Genomic DNA, 15,766 nt, shown 5'->3' with positions numbered 1-15,766 from the left:
CATCCAGGGAAGTCAGTAAAGTTCTATCTGCTTTTACCTCCAGTGCAGGATAAAGCTTTGGGTAAAAGTTTCAACTGTCAGTTTTAAAAAAGTTTTAGAAGTTCAACTTCCAGCATAACTATTATAGATCTTGTATTGAAAGAACTGATATGCCAAGTCAGAATTTTATTTTTAGCTTTTTTACTGCGTCAGTATTTCAACAAAATTAATTTCAACAGCAACAAAAAAAGCATCCAACTGTCTCCAAAGGTCACTCACCACTATTCTAACACATTCCTATTTATAAATTCGGATCTTCATACCCTTCTTGTGTTACCACAGCCAGAAAATCTAGTTTTTCCTGGAGTAAGTACTTCAAAAAGACAGATTTCATAACACAGCTCTGTGCTCTATATTTGCAAAATAAAGCTTGAAAAAGCAAGCTGAGTGCATGTGTTTTTATGGTGTCTAAATAGTCTAACAGTAGCACTGAAAGTTATAGCACACAGAGTGGGCTATTAGCCCAAAATTTAAAACCCACACATTATTTAAGTGCCAAACATCAAGACAAATGGCATGACCACCCCAAACCCTGCCTCGCCCACACTTACACAGTACTGTGTAGCCAAGGTCCTCTCAGGCAGTTACAACTTTTAAACAAAATTGTTACTGACAAAGGCACAGACAGGGACTAACCACCAAATAAAGACCTCAATATCAAAGCACTTAACTTATACGCACTAGAATAGCCCATTTTCAAGTTCAGATGATTTGAATAAATTCCTCTCAGTTTCCATTTAAGATCAAGCAGAATTCCATCAGTTGCAGACACCAGTAGATTTGGCACAATTTTTCTTCAGCTTGCCACAAAGCAGACGCAGTTTACAGTTCACACTGTCAACAGGAACCTGCTGTTCTGACTGTAGTGAGAAGTCTGTCTTTAATGTAAATTTAGCCTAATTTAAAATCATCAGAAGTTCACATCCTCTGTTATCATAGGTACTTAGTTGCTTCCACTGTTTCTCGACATAGAAAGGGAAGTGTACTGTGAAATTGTTATCCTTCAGAGCTCAAACCATTCCTGTCTCTGGTTTAGTTTATAATAGGCTTCTCTGCAAAATTCTTACACTAGAATTTCAACTTCTGCTGAAATTCATCCATCCAAGAGATCTAATCCAGCCTCAGAAATTATATGAAGCTTAAAATGGCATTTTATTTGCAATTTCCTAATTAATCAAACAATAAAGATCATTTCTACAGACTCTCTTTCTCAGTCTGAGAATCTATGTTCAGAATAATTCTGTTTTCCTCTAAATTGAAGAGATACAGGATATCACAGGTCCATGAATTCCCCAATTACAGATTACGTCAAATCTCAGGGTAGCCTGTATTTAAACTGTATTTCAATACCATGGTTAATTTAAAAGCTGTATGATTTTGACCTATATACCTTACAAAGAATTTTAACTCATTTGTCTCTGTAACACTGCATAAGTTAATCAGCACTGAGCTATTTTCCTTAAAACCCTATCAATTATCCTCTGTTTGCAAAATTCCTTATTAGTCTCCCCTTTATCTCGCTGGCGACTGTCTGGCTAACAGGCTCAGTTAATTCAGGTCTCAGCAAAAATTCACGAATTTGCAGACCAATAATTTACATTTGGTACAGTCAATACAGACAGTAACGACACATTAAGTGTTACTTGTTTGGTTGCTTACCTGCAAGATTCCAGGTAGCAAGTCTGCAAAATGTTTAAGAAGGGGAGCATTGAGCTCATTAGCAAGCACAAAGGCAGCTGCAGCTCTAGCAGACAAAGTCTTGATCTAGAAGACACGATTGGAGAAAGAAATGTGAGGAACTAGTATTAAACATGCTTTTGTTAGTTTTCAACATGGGATTTTACATTTTACTTCAAATTATGGTAAAGTGATAATGAAGACCGTCAGCATCTATGCTGTCTACAATACAAAAAGTTTATTATATTATGAGCTGGCAAGTATTCCCTAGTTTTTGTTTTGGTGGTTTTCATTTATGGAAAGAAAACAGGAAAAAAACCCTATTGTTTTCAACTTCCATCAAAACTTCAAATCTGCATGCAAGTGTCAGTCTCATTTTTCAAGAAGAGTGATCTAAGTGTTTAAGACATGCTTCTTTAAAGGCATGACTTGTGGTACTTTAGAAAATGTTACTCAGTTGACTTTCAAAGGTCAGAAAAAATAATCCACGGGGGAGCAGCAAACTGAACCCATATACCACAGCAGGGTTTCCTATCGTTGCCCAGCATTTTCCACAACAAGAGAAACATTTTCAAAGTACAATTCTCTGCACAAATCAATTAATTTGAAGCCTTCCAAAAAAGAAAGGCTGGCTTACACACCCTTAGAGCAAAACATGCATGAACAGTTCAAGAAGCTGTTGTATATTCAGAATTTTGAGACATACCATGTACAGATACTGTATGTAGAGACACTACAGACTTATAAACACAAAGGCCAGAAAAGAGAATTTAACAAGGAGTTTCTGACTCCTCAATGCTGCTGGCTAAAACCCTCTGCTTGGGGCCACTGCAACTGGGTTTCTCCTAGCATACCTAGGGAAGAATCCGGGCCTAAGCAACACAGATATGAGCAGCCAGTCAGCTTTAGGACCATGAAAGGGTCTGAGCCTTTTGTTTTGCAGCAGGCATAGTCAAAACTCTGTATGTACATCAGTTTCAGGTAATGCAATTCTCTGGCTGAAATCTATGGTTTAACCTTCATGTTTGAGACTACTGCACTGAGTTCCTATGCTCAGAATGTATTAAAAACCCAAAAGAACATAAAGGTCTTACTGAGGGGTGCTCCTGATCTTGCATACACTGAACCAGCATTCTCTTAATGACGTCCAAATAGTGTTGCTGCTGATTCCCAAAAATTCCAGGAAAATTCCTAAGGATAAGACCAAAACATTAATAAAACTTCACACAAGTTAAGGTTAAACTACTATTTCAAACTTATCCATTGTTTAAGTTACAAATTGTAACTATACATGTTAGAGTTAAGTAAGCCACAATACAACAAAATAAATGAAATAAATATGATTGCTAGTTAATTAAGTTGTAACAGTTTTTCTTATATTTTCAGACATGATTTTGCTATCCTACAAAAAAGTAGCTTACCAGAAAATATGTAGAGCAGCCTCGCGCAATCCCACATTTTGAGAGCTGACAGAGTCAAATAAGAATTTCAGAACTTCTGGCCACTGGTTGTTGCCATCTTCATCTACATTAAATACAACCAAGTTTTAGGATAAGCAAACTTCAGAGTGGTGAGATCTCAACTGTGCAGGAAAACCAGTCATCACTACTGAAATTAATTTAAAAGACCCTGAAGACATGCCTAAGTCACAAGGTAAAATATTGTGAAATGTTCAATCTAAAAACACTATAGGAGATGATCTCTATTTGCTGCTATATAGCAGCACTCAAAAAAAGAAACTGATGCAATGTTCTGCATAATTTATGACAACTGACACAAAACTGGGTTTATAAACCTTAATACAATTTCACCTAAACTTGAGCAATTTAAAAAGCAGAGTTTAAGAATCTTATTTTTATCTGGTTAAGGATAATGTGAACAAATATTAGGTTCTATTACAAGCCATGGAATCAGTTAGCACATCATGTGCAAACACCTCAGCCAGACTAGACAACAAGAGATACAAATACAACTACTATCAATACACAAACGTGTTACCACTATATCAACTTATATAAATAAATTACCTATTAAATTCCTGGCCAATTCAGCAACTATGTCACATATTTTCTTTCTCATAGTGGACTGTACTTCTAACTGGATGAAGAGCAGCAATTCACTTTTGACTGATGTCTGATCCTCAGGTGACAGAGCTGGATAAACTTCTTCAAATGCAGATGACAACAGGCGGCGCAGAAGGACAGCTGCCATCTGCCGAGCCTGTTGAAGGAGAAGTATGTGTGTTGAAGTGTTTGATACGATAATCACGCTCCTACAAGGGAACACTGACATCATGCTTCCAAATGACATTTCCATTGTGTACACTTCTTTGGTGAATGGAATACTTCTCAAGCAATAGATGACAATTATCGTAACAAAAAAAAACCATACTAAAGAAACATAAGCTAACAACCATGTTTCTGACAATTACAGCTTTTCAAATAAATAACCATAGTACTGAGGTATTTAGGATTTTTCTACAGCTGAACCTCAGACATATTTTGTGGCAAGTTAAGGACTCAGCTGTATTATTGAAACATCTTTAAAGCATGCATTCTTTCTATTTTAAATGGTCTAATGAGGTCATTATAATCCAGACAGGTTTTTTTGGATTAAAAAGTGACTTATTGGGACAACTTTGTCAGATAATTAACCTGTAAACCCTCCTTCACTTTCTCAAACAACTAAATTTAAAGCTAGATTCAGGAACCTACAGTTAGAATTTGGCAAATAAAACCCTTCTCTGAACAATAAAAAAGCCACATATGCAAAAAAAACCCCAAATCAAAATCAAAACAAAGCTTTCAGAGTTTTGCAGCCCTAGGACGAAACTTTTTTCTTCAAACTTGAACGTAAGCATAGGAACCTCAATACCACATATTAAAATCTTGTTTCCTGTATTCATACACCTATTCTACAACAGTATCATTTACATATCTGTATTATTTACAATTGTACATGAACTAGAAGCAAAAAACATTGCTTAATAATTCAAAATTAATAGAGCAACACATACACTAAAGGCAAAAAGAACACGAAGCACTCTGAATAACTTAATAGAATGTTCACCAACTAGTATTTCTTTAAGGACACACAGTAACTAAAAATCACCACTGAAACTTGTGAAGTTTAACAAATGTAACAAAACCTTATGTGTGGTAAATTCTCACAAAAAATAATCCAAACTCAATTTTTTTTGTAAGGTATTCTTATTTAATGTGCACTTGAATGACAAACAGTTTCATTTATAAGCCTTTGAAATTCAAAAACATTCAATGAGCAGCAAAAGTAATCAATTCCAATTTCTCAATTATATTATTACAGCATAACCTATAGATGTGAAACACAAACTGCTGCAAAGTGTCAACTTCTAACATATCCTGTAAATATCAGGTATTGCTAGAACATCACCCAAGATACTATTCTTATGTTCTACAGTCTCCAGACTCACTGTGTCTTTTTCTAATCTACCCAGCTCTCTTCTGTACAGCTAAAGAGTAGCACACACAAAGTGTCTCAGTACCAGCAGAAGGAAAGGTGCAGAACTGGACGCAACTCTTGATCATTCCTTATCTCCTCCTCACCATCTCCAGCATGGACTAAGGCCACCACATATGTAGGATTAGCTCTTCCCTAGTAGATCTAAGGAAGGCAGCAGGTGAACAGTCACAGTGCCCACCTGTGCTGTAGTTCCATCAGAAGCCAAGATTCTCTACCAATAGGCTGTCACACCAGGAACATGAGTTTGGAAGGACATTCTTTCCTCACTGCCTGTGGGAATCTCACTAACAGTGTGTCCAAAAACTTAATGGTACGGCAATATAACGGTATCTTTCCTTCTCCCATCCCTTGGAGCACCAACATTGGGAAAGATTAAATTTTTCCTCATTAGTATGGTAAACTTACATAGAAATGCCTTGAGTGGGGAGCAAGTTTACTGGGACTAAACGCAGCACAATCTCTGGTGTTATGTCTTCCCTTACTCAAGGCATTGCGCTTCAGTACATATTTCCTGACATCAGATATTGACTGAACTCGCATTGTATTATATTCTTTCATGAAGTAATAATAGGTGGACAGACAGGGAATAGAGGTTGAGACTACATGCTTTACAAAAACAAGAATTTCAAACTCTGAAGAATTTAAAATAAACAGACTGATTGCAAAGTAAAAACACAAGTAGCAAGGCATACAAAAAGACACAAGATCAGCACATGAATTATCTCCTGGTTATAGTTACTAGCTTAGTAAAAAAACAATCCCCAAAATCCCTAAAGCAAAGTCAAGTGTTTGAAGCAGTGAAAAATTGGCATATTTTCCTCAACAGATATTCAGTTACATATGAAAACTATCATTGTCAATTTAATTATGACAAACATGGCTGAATTAATGGCACCTCCTGGGCTGTTTCTTCTACTCTAAGAAAGAATATATGTATTTTTCACACATCCCAAAGGCTCTTTTATGCTTAAGTATTTCAAGATATTTACTCAAACAAGCATTTTAAAATCCTGCAATTTAGTGGCAATAGCTTTTAATGAGGAGAGGAACAATATAAAGCATACATCCCAAAGAAGAAATTCCAGCTACCAATGAAGCATAAAAAGAGCACATTTTTCCCAGCACTGGGTCTTCTGCATGTCTAAATTACTGAGAGGCTCACATGCAACTGAGGTGTCAAAGTTATTAATATAAAAAGTAGTCATAATACTCAAATTTCAACATATTGCTTCTTATTAGTAGAATTTGCAGGGTGTTAAAAATGTTTTAGTAGTTTAGGGATGATGGAACCAAGGCACAAGAAGAAAACGAATTTGCTAAACAGGGCAGCAGCAGAATTATGAACAGCAATCTGGGACACCATGCTCTTCACCGGTATTCAAAGCATCCCCATAACCCTACAAACTTCGTAAGAAAAGGTCTGACTAGCCTGTGTAGCACTGTCATGGTGAATTTTACTTTTGTTTCACTGTTCCTTTCAAGTCCTCAAGGAAGAAAACATGCAGGCATGGAAGTAAAGAACATTTAGGACATGATCCAAAGATGGACTTGCACAATGTCATTATGGGAGCTAGTCCTATGTGGAATTCAAAGCACAGAGTGCCCAAGGTCCACAGACAACCCAAAGGCAGAACTGTGGTGCATCCTTAGGCTGCCTTCTTTCCCAAAAGCTGATCAGGAAGCTGTCCACAACAGCAGTCTTCAAACTAAGAAATGCATCCCTTCATGTGACAATACGGGCAGAGGTTGGGGAGAGGTCAGGGCCCTCCAAGAAGACTATGAATACAGCAGAAACAGTTTTACAGAGCATTTGTTATTTTATCAGTCATCTGTTAATTAGGACACAATCAAAACCTGCCAATCCAGAGATAACCAAGAAGAAATAAATGCAGGAGAAAATGCAGAACTTCCGCTCCTCTCAAAGATTTATGCAAAGTAACAGCTTCTAACATCTAAGACAAGTCCTAGGAATAAAACAAGTCAAATAAACTGTGAATATAGATCACCTTTCTGTACAGCCTTTTAAAATGCAGTTGCATAGAAAGCAGAGTCCTAACTTTGTAGCAGTGAGACAGGAAGTAAGGACCTGGGTCCAAGCCCCTCCTCAGACTGAGGTATACAATCTAGCACATTACCGGGCACAGAAGTGTTCTAACTGCTCAGTCAGATGCTTCCCGGCACTTCTGTGAACAGCGTTGCTTTGCTATTAGGAAAGGATGAAATAAGAACAGAGGAAAAAGGTGACTCTTTCCATAGTTTAGGCATCTGGTTAGGAGAAAACCTGTTATACAGTTAGTTAAAAGAGTTATTCCTAATCTAGTTTAATGGTGTTTTCTATGTCAAATGCAAAGGGTACTGGGAACACGATCTGCATCCCTGTTTTTCCACTTAAATGCCAAAACTACTGGCTTGCAGAGCCAGGATTTCCCCAACTGCTGTCTGAATAGTCCTACAAATCTTGTACTCTCTACAACACAGACACCCAACTCACGCAAACAGGATGGAGTATTTTCTTCAGCCTAGTTTTCCGGCAAGGAGGTAAAGCAATACAGAGGCTTCGGGATGAAGAGGGATCTGAATCCACCTTTCACATAGCCTGGACAAGGGGTATTTAAAGTTCTGAAGCTCCTTCCAGCATCCTGTGTTTGGCGGTGCTGGTACATTCAATGTGCTCAGAGAACGCGTACCAGGCCCAAAGCTCTATCCACTGGTGACACGCAATACTCTGCTCAGCATTTGGATCCATATAAAACATATGGAGAAATTACCTGTGATACCAGCACCATATTAAATATGCACAGAATGTTTCCCAGCATGTTTATATGCAGTGTTTAGATTGAGCATGGGAATTACTTCACTTAAGCTCTAATTAGGCTACTAAGTACTTGGATTTACAGGGAAGAGAGGGTGCTTGCAGGTTTTATTAATCAGGATTTTTTGAGTCCAGCACCTAATGTTTACTTATGTTAAGAGCTAACATTTAAACCTTTCTCTGATTAATCCATTGGTGGAGATAAATGTCAAGTTATTCTACAAATGTTAGCCTTTGATGTCTTTGGCAAGAGTAACTTCTATAGGTGAAAAGTTTTTTGTGTACTTTGCAAGTTGGAATCCAAGTCATTGGCAAGATTCCTGCGTTTTACACTGGGTTATTTCCTTAGCTGATGTAAAGGGAATAAAATCAGCAAACACATGGAAAAACTATTTATTTACACTTTGTAATAACACTGTTCTACACTTTTCTATCATTTGCAACATCTCAGAGGGGCAGAAAGGAAAACTAGATACCTCTTATGCAACCAGGTGCTAGTACAATATTGAAGGTTTCTGACAGAAGAACACAACTTTGTAGATCGATAAGCATCAGTATGGGTAAGCTGATACTTTCTTAGCATTAAAAAGCACAAATGGCAACTAACTCTAAATTGAATACAGTCTACCAGGAGAAATTGTTATCTATAGAGAAACAGCACACTTAGGCTCTAAGAATATTACTCAGGAATTCTATATGCTACGTCCTTCCAATGCTCAGTAAAACTTTAAATCTGAAAACCTGAAAAAGTAAAACATTTTTACTTTTAAGTGACTCTAAAATTTGTAATATCTTGAAAGCTTAGTAGTTCTTCACTGCTTATCCAAGTGAATAATAGTTTTACCAGTAAGTACTTTTAACTGATTGCTAAAGTTGTGAGCCTTTACAAAACCAAGGAGCAACTAAAAGGCACACTTACTTTATGCCCAGATTAAAAAATATGTATAATGCTCAGACTGCTCTCCACTCACTCTAGAATACTGCTAGACGACCTAAGAAGCACTTTAAGTTTCAGACAACACACAAGTTTAACATGTTTAGGCACAGGACCCCAAATGGAAATAATTTCTCAACTGTAACTTGAAGAAACATGACAGTAAGTCACATACTAGTTACACATTTAATGAAAAATAACATTCATTAAACAAAGCACACAACAGAAAACAATGGAGATCCAAGCAGTTGCTTACAAAAAACTAAATATCCTACACTAAAAAGTCTCAGCTAGTGAATTAGGCAACAAGATGAGAAGATGAGTGATCCCTCAACAAATGTGCAGTAAATTAAGATACTTTAGTTAATGCCAAACTTGCTCATTTATCCCAAAATGATCAACACTGATTTCTTCCCCCCTTCTCCAAGTCGCCCTGAAAATCTGCACAAATCCAAGGTTATTGAGCCATACCTCCTCGGGAGTAGCATTGTTCCTGATTGCCTGCAGGAGGTAAGTGATCTTTGATGGGCCCGGAATAGTCTCATAGGTCTCCTGCATAAAAAGAGATGCAGCTTATTATAAACATTTATTGGAAAGCATGTGTTAAGCACTACTATGAATTGACTTTCCTTTTAAAACAACTTCAGGATCCATCCAATCTAAAAAAAATAACATAGCAGAAAAAAAAATTAAACCTATCAAAATAAAAATTTATGACCTATTTTAAAATTATGAGTAAAATCTTAGTTATCTGGTAAGATCTGTCATATTGGAATGATCTACATATGCATGACTTGCCACTTAGGAGATTAGTTACAAAATATGAATAGAACATAAACTCATAGAAATACAACATACAGCAAACATATCCTACTGGGAATCCATCATAGCTTTTATCATATCAAAGAATTAAAAATTTTGGAAGCCTGAGACCAAGCTGTGGCCAACAGGTGAATAATCACAGACAAATGCATAGTCCAAAAATTTGATCAGCTCTGGTTTTGAACCTTTTTGTACCTTCTACAATGTTATGTGGCAGCCACACATCTCAACCACACATTTTGAATAAGAACATCTTATTTTTAAACACCTGAATTTATTTTTAAACTTTCTGAATTTCAGAAGGAGAGGCTATTTAGTCTCCTCCTTAGGAAAACCCTCTTAAAAAAATGAAAAGTTTAATGAAAAGTTCAGTTATGTTGTCTTACATGCTTCTGGCACGCATTTTATTCATTACTCCTTTTAAATTTACCTTGTTACTTAGAAGCTAGAGTGAAAACAACTTTTGCTATCCAAAACACGGTATATGCAAGCATTGTGAAACTCTAAATGCTTTTTTAAAAATATACTAAACCTATGTAGGTAGGAGCAGAAGAATTACAAGCTAAATAGCAACACCTCATAACATTCAGCAATAGTTCTATACTTATTAACTTTGAGTTACTTTTTGTGGACAGTCTTGAAGAAGAATTTCTTCACCCTTTCCAAATACTCATTATCCCATCCTGAACTCAAGGAATGAGTCTACTCTGCAAAGCTCAGGCTCACCTCCATCAGTTCTCTGCCTGCTTACTTCCCATTTGCAACACTGCAGCAGCTACTTCCAATACTCTAACAAACTCTTACACACCTTGACAGGATACCTGCTATTTTCAATAAGGTAGTTTTTGCATTTAATATTAGACATCATCTTCCTCCCCTTGCTGTACCTGCTTCCTAGTAGGCCTTCTTCACAAAGTCAATCTTCATTTCATATTCTCTCTAGTTGCCAATATACACTCACCGTCAATGAGACTCTGAATCCCCAATGAATCCCTGCATTTAATCTAATCATTTCATGGAGACTGCAAAATTAAATGAGGTTTAGGGTCAGAATAGAAAGTCTTCTCAGGTTAATCTCTTCCATGAACATATATATTTATATTGCACTATTATCTACAAATACGAAAAATAATACAAAACCATGAAGGTTCCCTAAACCCAAGCCCATCATGGACTTGAAGTTATGCTTTCACAGAGAGCTGAACCACAGTAAAAGCTGGCTTCCCTCATGTCAATTCTGGTAACCATAAAATTCTATTTTGTGTTGTTTAACTCACTAAAAATGGCAGCAACCTAAGCAGTTGTTCAATGGTATAACTGTCAATTCAGTAAACTCAATTCAGAGGATGCTAAAGCAAAGGGGCACGAGGAATACGTGACCAAACACAGAAGCTTCCCTCTGAGCTGGTGGCAGTCTTCTTTGCAGGCCCTACCTATCTTACTACCAGTCTTGCCCACACCCTAACTATGTACCTGGATTCTGCTACATCTTACTGTATTCTTTAAGTTTACAGTTATTTCCCCAGTGACCTTATACAGAAGTACAAATTTCTCACACACCATGACCAACTTTCATAACACAGGCAAGAAAATGCCTATTATCTACACTTACTACTCATGTTCTCCCAAACCTGAGAAATGCACTTTAAAAAAGAGCATAAAATCACCCAAATAAAGTAAATAAAAGTTTCTCTATTAGAAGATAGACACATGAGTAAGAGGAAGACAGGCTTTCATAGTCAACAGACAACATTACAGGACGGATGGTAAAATGAACCAACCAGATTGCAATCAACTAGACAGGTTAAGTTATGAGCATGCTAGTTCATATACATAATCAAAGAATGTTTTGGGTTGGAAGGGACCTTAAAGATCATCTAGTTCTAAACCCTCTGCCACAGGCAGGGATACCTTCCACTAGACCAGGCTGCTCAAAGCCCCAGCCAACCTAGACTTAAATACTTCCAAGAATGGGACATTACAGCTTCTCTGGGCAGCCTGTTCCAGTGCCTCATCATCCTCACAGAGACAAATTAACTCCGTTTATCTAAGCTAAACCTGCCCTCCTTAAGTTTAAAGCCATTGCTCCTTGTCCTATCTCTACATGCCCTTGTAAAAGCCCCTCTCCCACCCTTCTTGCAGGTCCCCTTTAGGTACTGGAAGGCTGCTCTAAGGTCTCTCCAGTCTTCTCCAGGCTGAACAACCTCAACTGTCTCAGCCTGTCTTTCACAGGAGAGCTGTTCAGTCCCTCCAACCATCTTTGCGACCCTCCTCTGGACCCACTCCAACAGGTCCACGTCCTTCTTGTGTTAGGGGCCACAGAGGTGGACACAGTACTCAGGTGGGGGTCTCACAAGAGCAGATTATACACATATAGATCCACACACATAACATGAGTTTGGAATCATCAGGCTTTCTTCTTCATCCTTTTGTTTTAACAGCTTTTACTACAATCCTCCCAAACAGTATATGACTCTTCATCTCCATCGAGTTCAGTCTTCAACTGAACACTCCTCATTCTTATTTCAATGACCAAACCTATCTGAAATACCCTGAGTCTGCTTAGTTCCCTGTCTATCCATTTCTCATTCTGACTGGTTTTCACTGGATACAAATGAAAACCTGCTATTCAATTTACCTGCAGTTATTTGAATCCTTTATGTTTTCAATACTACCTTCCAACAGTAAGTACACTTTGAAGAACTGACTGGACTATGCTAATGTTTAAAACCAAGTATGAGTCCTGTATGATTTTAGGAAGCAAGTATTTTAAAGGCTATGCAATACTTTTATCCAAAGAAATCTTACTTCAATAAATAGACAACTTAAGTCAGTCTAGCTGCACTGTAGAGATATATTTGTGTTTCTACGTAAAAGTTCATTAATCCACCATGAAGACTAAGGGGGGGTTCTTCACAGCCATGCATGGTAGAAAATAATGAGACAACAGGCATAAATTGAAAAAATGAGGTTCAGACTGGTAGAGGTTCAGATCTCTCTGTCCTAATGAGGACAGTCAAGCAGGAGTGAGTAACTCAAAGAGCTTGCGCAGTCTCCATTCTTAGAGGTTTTCAAGAGTCAGCAGGACAAAGCCCCAAGTGACCTGATCTGACCTGATAGCTGACACTGCTTTGAGCACCACAGACCTCCTGAGGACCCTTCCACTCTGAATGATCCTAAACGGTAAAAGTATTTGCAGAACACCTTGGAAATATGCAGAAACTAATACCAAATTCAGTGCTATTCAATAAGTAAAAAGTTATACTACTCCTTGTATTTTTATAAGAAACTAACAGACTAACAGAAAAGATTGGGTATCAATTAAGGTTTCTTTTTCTGATTGACTATAGTGCATAAGTATCTATGAAGATTAAAAACAACTCAGTTTCAAGCAAGTTGCTGACAAAATACGCCAGTTGTAAGAATCTGTGTTTCAGAGTTTTTATCCAATGTTTTATTTCATAGGCATTACAACATAGCTGCACTATGAACTTGCTTTGATATAATTCCAATAAAGTTCAAAATGTTTTTAGAGATGTTTTTAGGTTATATGTAAGCAGTTGAGAAGAGCAAGAAATTCAGCTCCCAGAGAATGCAGCTCTCTGTTCAGGAATGTGGAAAAATTCCTGCTGACTCTCTAGAAAATGTAGTTATCAATACCGAACTTCACTAGCTTTCTAAAAATTTATGTCTCCTCTCCTTCCCACTCTCGATTCATATTTGAGGAATTTCACTGCAGCATCAGGAATAATGCTTTTTATTCTTCACCAAACAATGCGCTGAACTCTGCTGACCGCTGGAGTGATGAGAGCGATAAAAGACCCGATGCAGCCATGCAGCGGGAATTCATGCTAAACCTAGACGCTGGTATTTAATTCAACGGGAGAGATTCCCCACCAGGCTTGACAATGGAGCCTTAAGCATGACAGAGAGAAAGAATTAACGTGGCTTAGCCGCCACAAAGAATTTCAGCTGAAACAACACGTCTGAAAACTTTTTGCTGATAACAAAAGAGACTCAGCATATTGAAAACACTTCTTTTGGGTGAAATACTTCTTAGCTGACGAAACACTTGAATACAGACGCGGCCGTTCCGAAAAGTTAAAAAACCAAACTACTGGGCGGCAACAGAGAAGGACCTCAGTCCCGCTCCTGCCGGCCAAGTTGGGGCGGGGGCACGGAGCCCCTGCAAGGGGCGCTTCGGGAGCGCGCACAAGAGCACTTCCATCGCGCCAGGCACCCGCTCTGACCTCCTTCGGGAAACGCCTCCGCTCCTGAGCCACTGAGAGCCGGCCCCCTACACGCTACTGCCGCCACCGGCTTGTGCCCCCCCCCCTGCGCGGAGGGGCCGGGGCCGCGCTCCGTCACGCCAGGCGGCTCAGGCGGAGCCAGCCATGGGCAACAGGGACAAGCAGCCCCTAGGGACTGTCCCACACGGCCCCGGGGGGGCGGTCTCGAGGCGGGCAAGGGGAGAGAGCGGTGCCGGACACGCCGGGGCGGGCGCCGAGGGGAGTAACGGGACCCTTCGCGCCCTCACGGGCCAAGGGCCGGCGCGGGCCCTGCGCCCGCCAGGCAAAACGGCCGCCACCGCCCGCCCCCGCCGCGCAGACCGGGGGAAGGCCCGGGCCGCCCCGGCGGCAGCTGGTGCCGCTGCTCACACGTGGGGCTCGGCCGGCCCCGCCGCCTCCCTGCCCCCCTCCCTTCCTTCCTTCCTCCTCCCTCCAGCGAGGCCCGGCGGGTCTGACAGGCCGTCTCGGCGGCCGCTGACGCGGCGGCCCCGTTACCTCGGCCTGCTTGCGGACCGCATTGTCCGGGCTGAGCAGGTTGCCGAGGAGGGCGTAGAACTGCTCCTGCTCCGTCGCCGCCATTGCTGCGAGAGGGAAGGAGAGGGAGGAAGGGGGAGCGCCGGCCGCGCCGCCGGCGGGGGAACAAGGGGCGGGGCCGCAGCGCCAGCCGCGCTCCCCATTGGCTGCGGCGCACGGAGCCTCGCCCCCGATTGGCCCTGCCTCCCTTTGACGTCCCGGCGGCTCGGGGCGAGGCGGGCAGCGGGGAGCGGCGGCTCAACCGACCCCCAATGGGGGTTCGTCTCCTCGCGTGTCATTGGTGCGCCGCCGCGCAGGGGGCGGGAGGCAGGGGCGGCGGAGCGCTCTGATTGGCGGGCGGTGCGGGCAGCCGCGGCGGGATTGGCCGGAGCGACAGTCGGGCGGTGCGGGCAGGGAGGGGTCGCGCCGGGACTCGGAGCTGGGGCCGGGCCGGGCCGGGGGGGAGGGGAGGGGAGGGACGGACGGACGGACGGAAAGCGCGGGAGATCACGGGGCGTCGCCTCCTGGCGCTCGGTGACGTCGTGCTGCTGTCCCGCCACACGGAGTCACTGAAACACAGAACGGGTCAGGTTGGCAGGGACCACGGGGATATCTGGTCCAAGCTCTCTGCTCAAGCAGGGTCGTCCTAGATCACATGGCACTGGATTGCATACAGACAGTTCTTGAATATTTCCAGTGAGAGAGAATCCACAACCTTTCTGGGCAGTCTGTTCCAGCACTCAGTCACTTGCACAGTAAAGAAGTTCACCATCATGTTATGTGGAAATTCCTGTGTATCAGTATTTGCCCGTTGTCTCCTGTTCCATTGCTCAGCACCACCGAGAAGAGCCTGGCTCCATCCTCTTGGCACACTCCCTTCATATAGTGATACACGTTAATGAGGCCCCTCTCAGCCGTCTCTTCTTGAGACCAAGAAAGCCCAACTCCCTCAGTCTTTCCTTGTAAGAGAGTTGCTCCAGTTCCCTCATCCTGCTCTGCTGGACCTGCTCCAGGAGTTCCTGTCTTTCTTGTATTGAGGAGCCCAGACCTGGACACAGCACTCCAGATATGGCCTCACCAGCATTAGGCAGAGGGGCAGGACCACCTGCCTCGACCTGCTGTCAATGCTCTTCCTGATGCACCCCAGGATACCATTGGCCTTCCTGGCCACAAGGGCAC

At 41.1% G+C, this 15,766-nt stretch overlaps 1 protein-coding gene across 1 annotated transcript in view; it reads right to left on the bottom strand.

Annotated features, from left to right (window-relative positions):
- Window positions 1-14,719, bottom strand: part of IPO5 (importin 5) — a 45,393-nt gene extending 30,674 nt beyond the window's left edge. Inside the window, exons 1-6 of the mRNA XM_039558396.1 lie at window positions 14,570-14,719; window positions 9,435-9,515; window positions 3,744-3,936; window positions 3,138-3,240; window positions 2,811-2,907; window positions 1,699-1,803 (exon numbers count right to left, since the gene is read on the bottom strand). Coding sequence (XP_039414330.1) covers window positions 1,699-1,803; window positions 2,811-2,907; window positions 3,138-3,240; window positions 3,744-3,936; window positions 9,435-9,515; window positions 14,570-14,653 — 663 coding nt within the window. The 5' untranslated portion in view covers window positions 14,654-14,719. The remainder of the gene's footprint in view (window positions 1-1,698; window positions 1,804-2,810; window positions 2,908-3,137; window positions 3,241-3,743; window positions 3,937-9,434; window positions 9,516-14,569) is intronic.
- Window positions 14,720-15,766: the final 1,047 nt, after the last annotated feature.

This window comes from Corvus cornix, chromosome 1 (genome assembly GCF_000738735.6).
Source record: "Corvus cornix cornix isolate S_Up_H32 chromosome 1, ASM73873v5, whole genome shotgun sequence".
Taxonomy (NCBI): Eukaryota; Metazoa; Chordata; class Aves; order Passeriformes; family Corvidae; genus Corvus; species Corvus cornix.
This window is presented reverse-complemented; position numbering and strand designations above follow the sequence as displayed.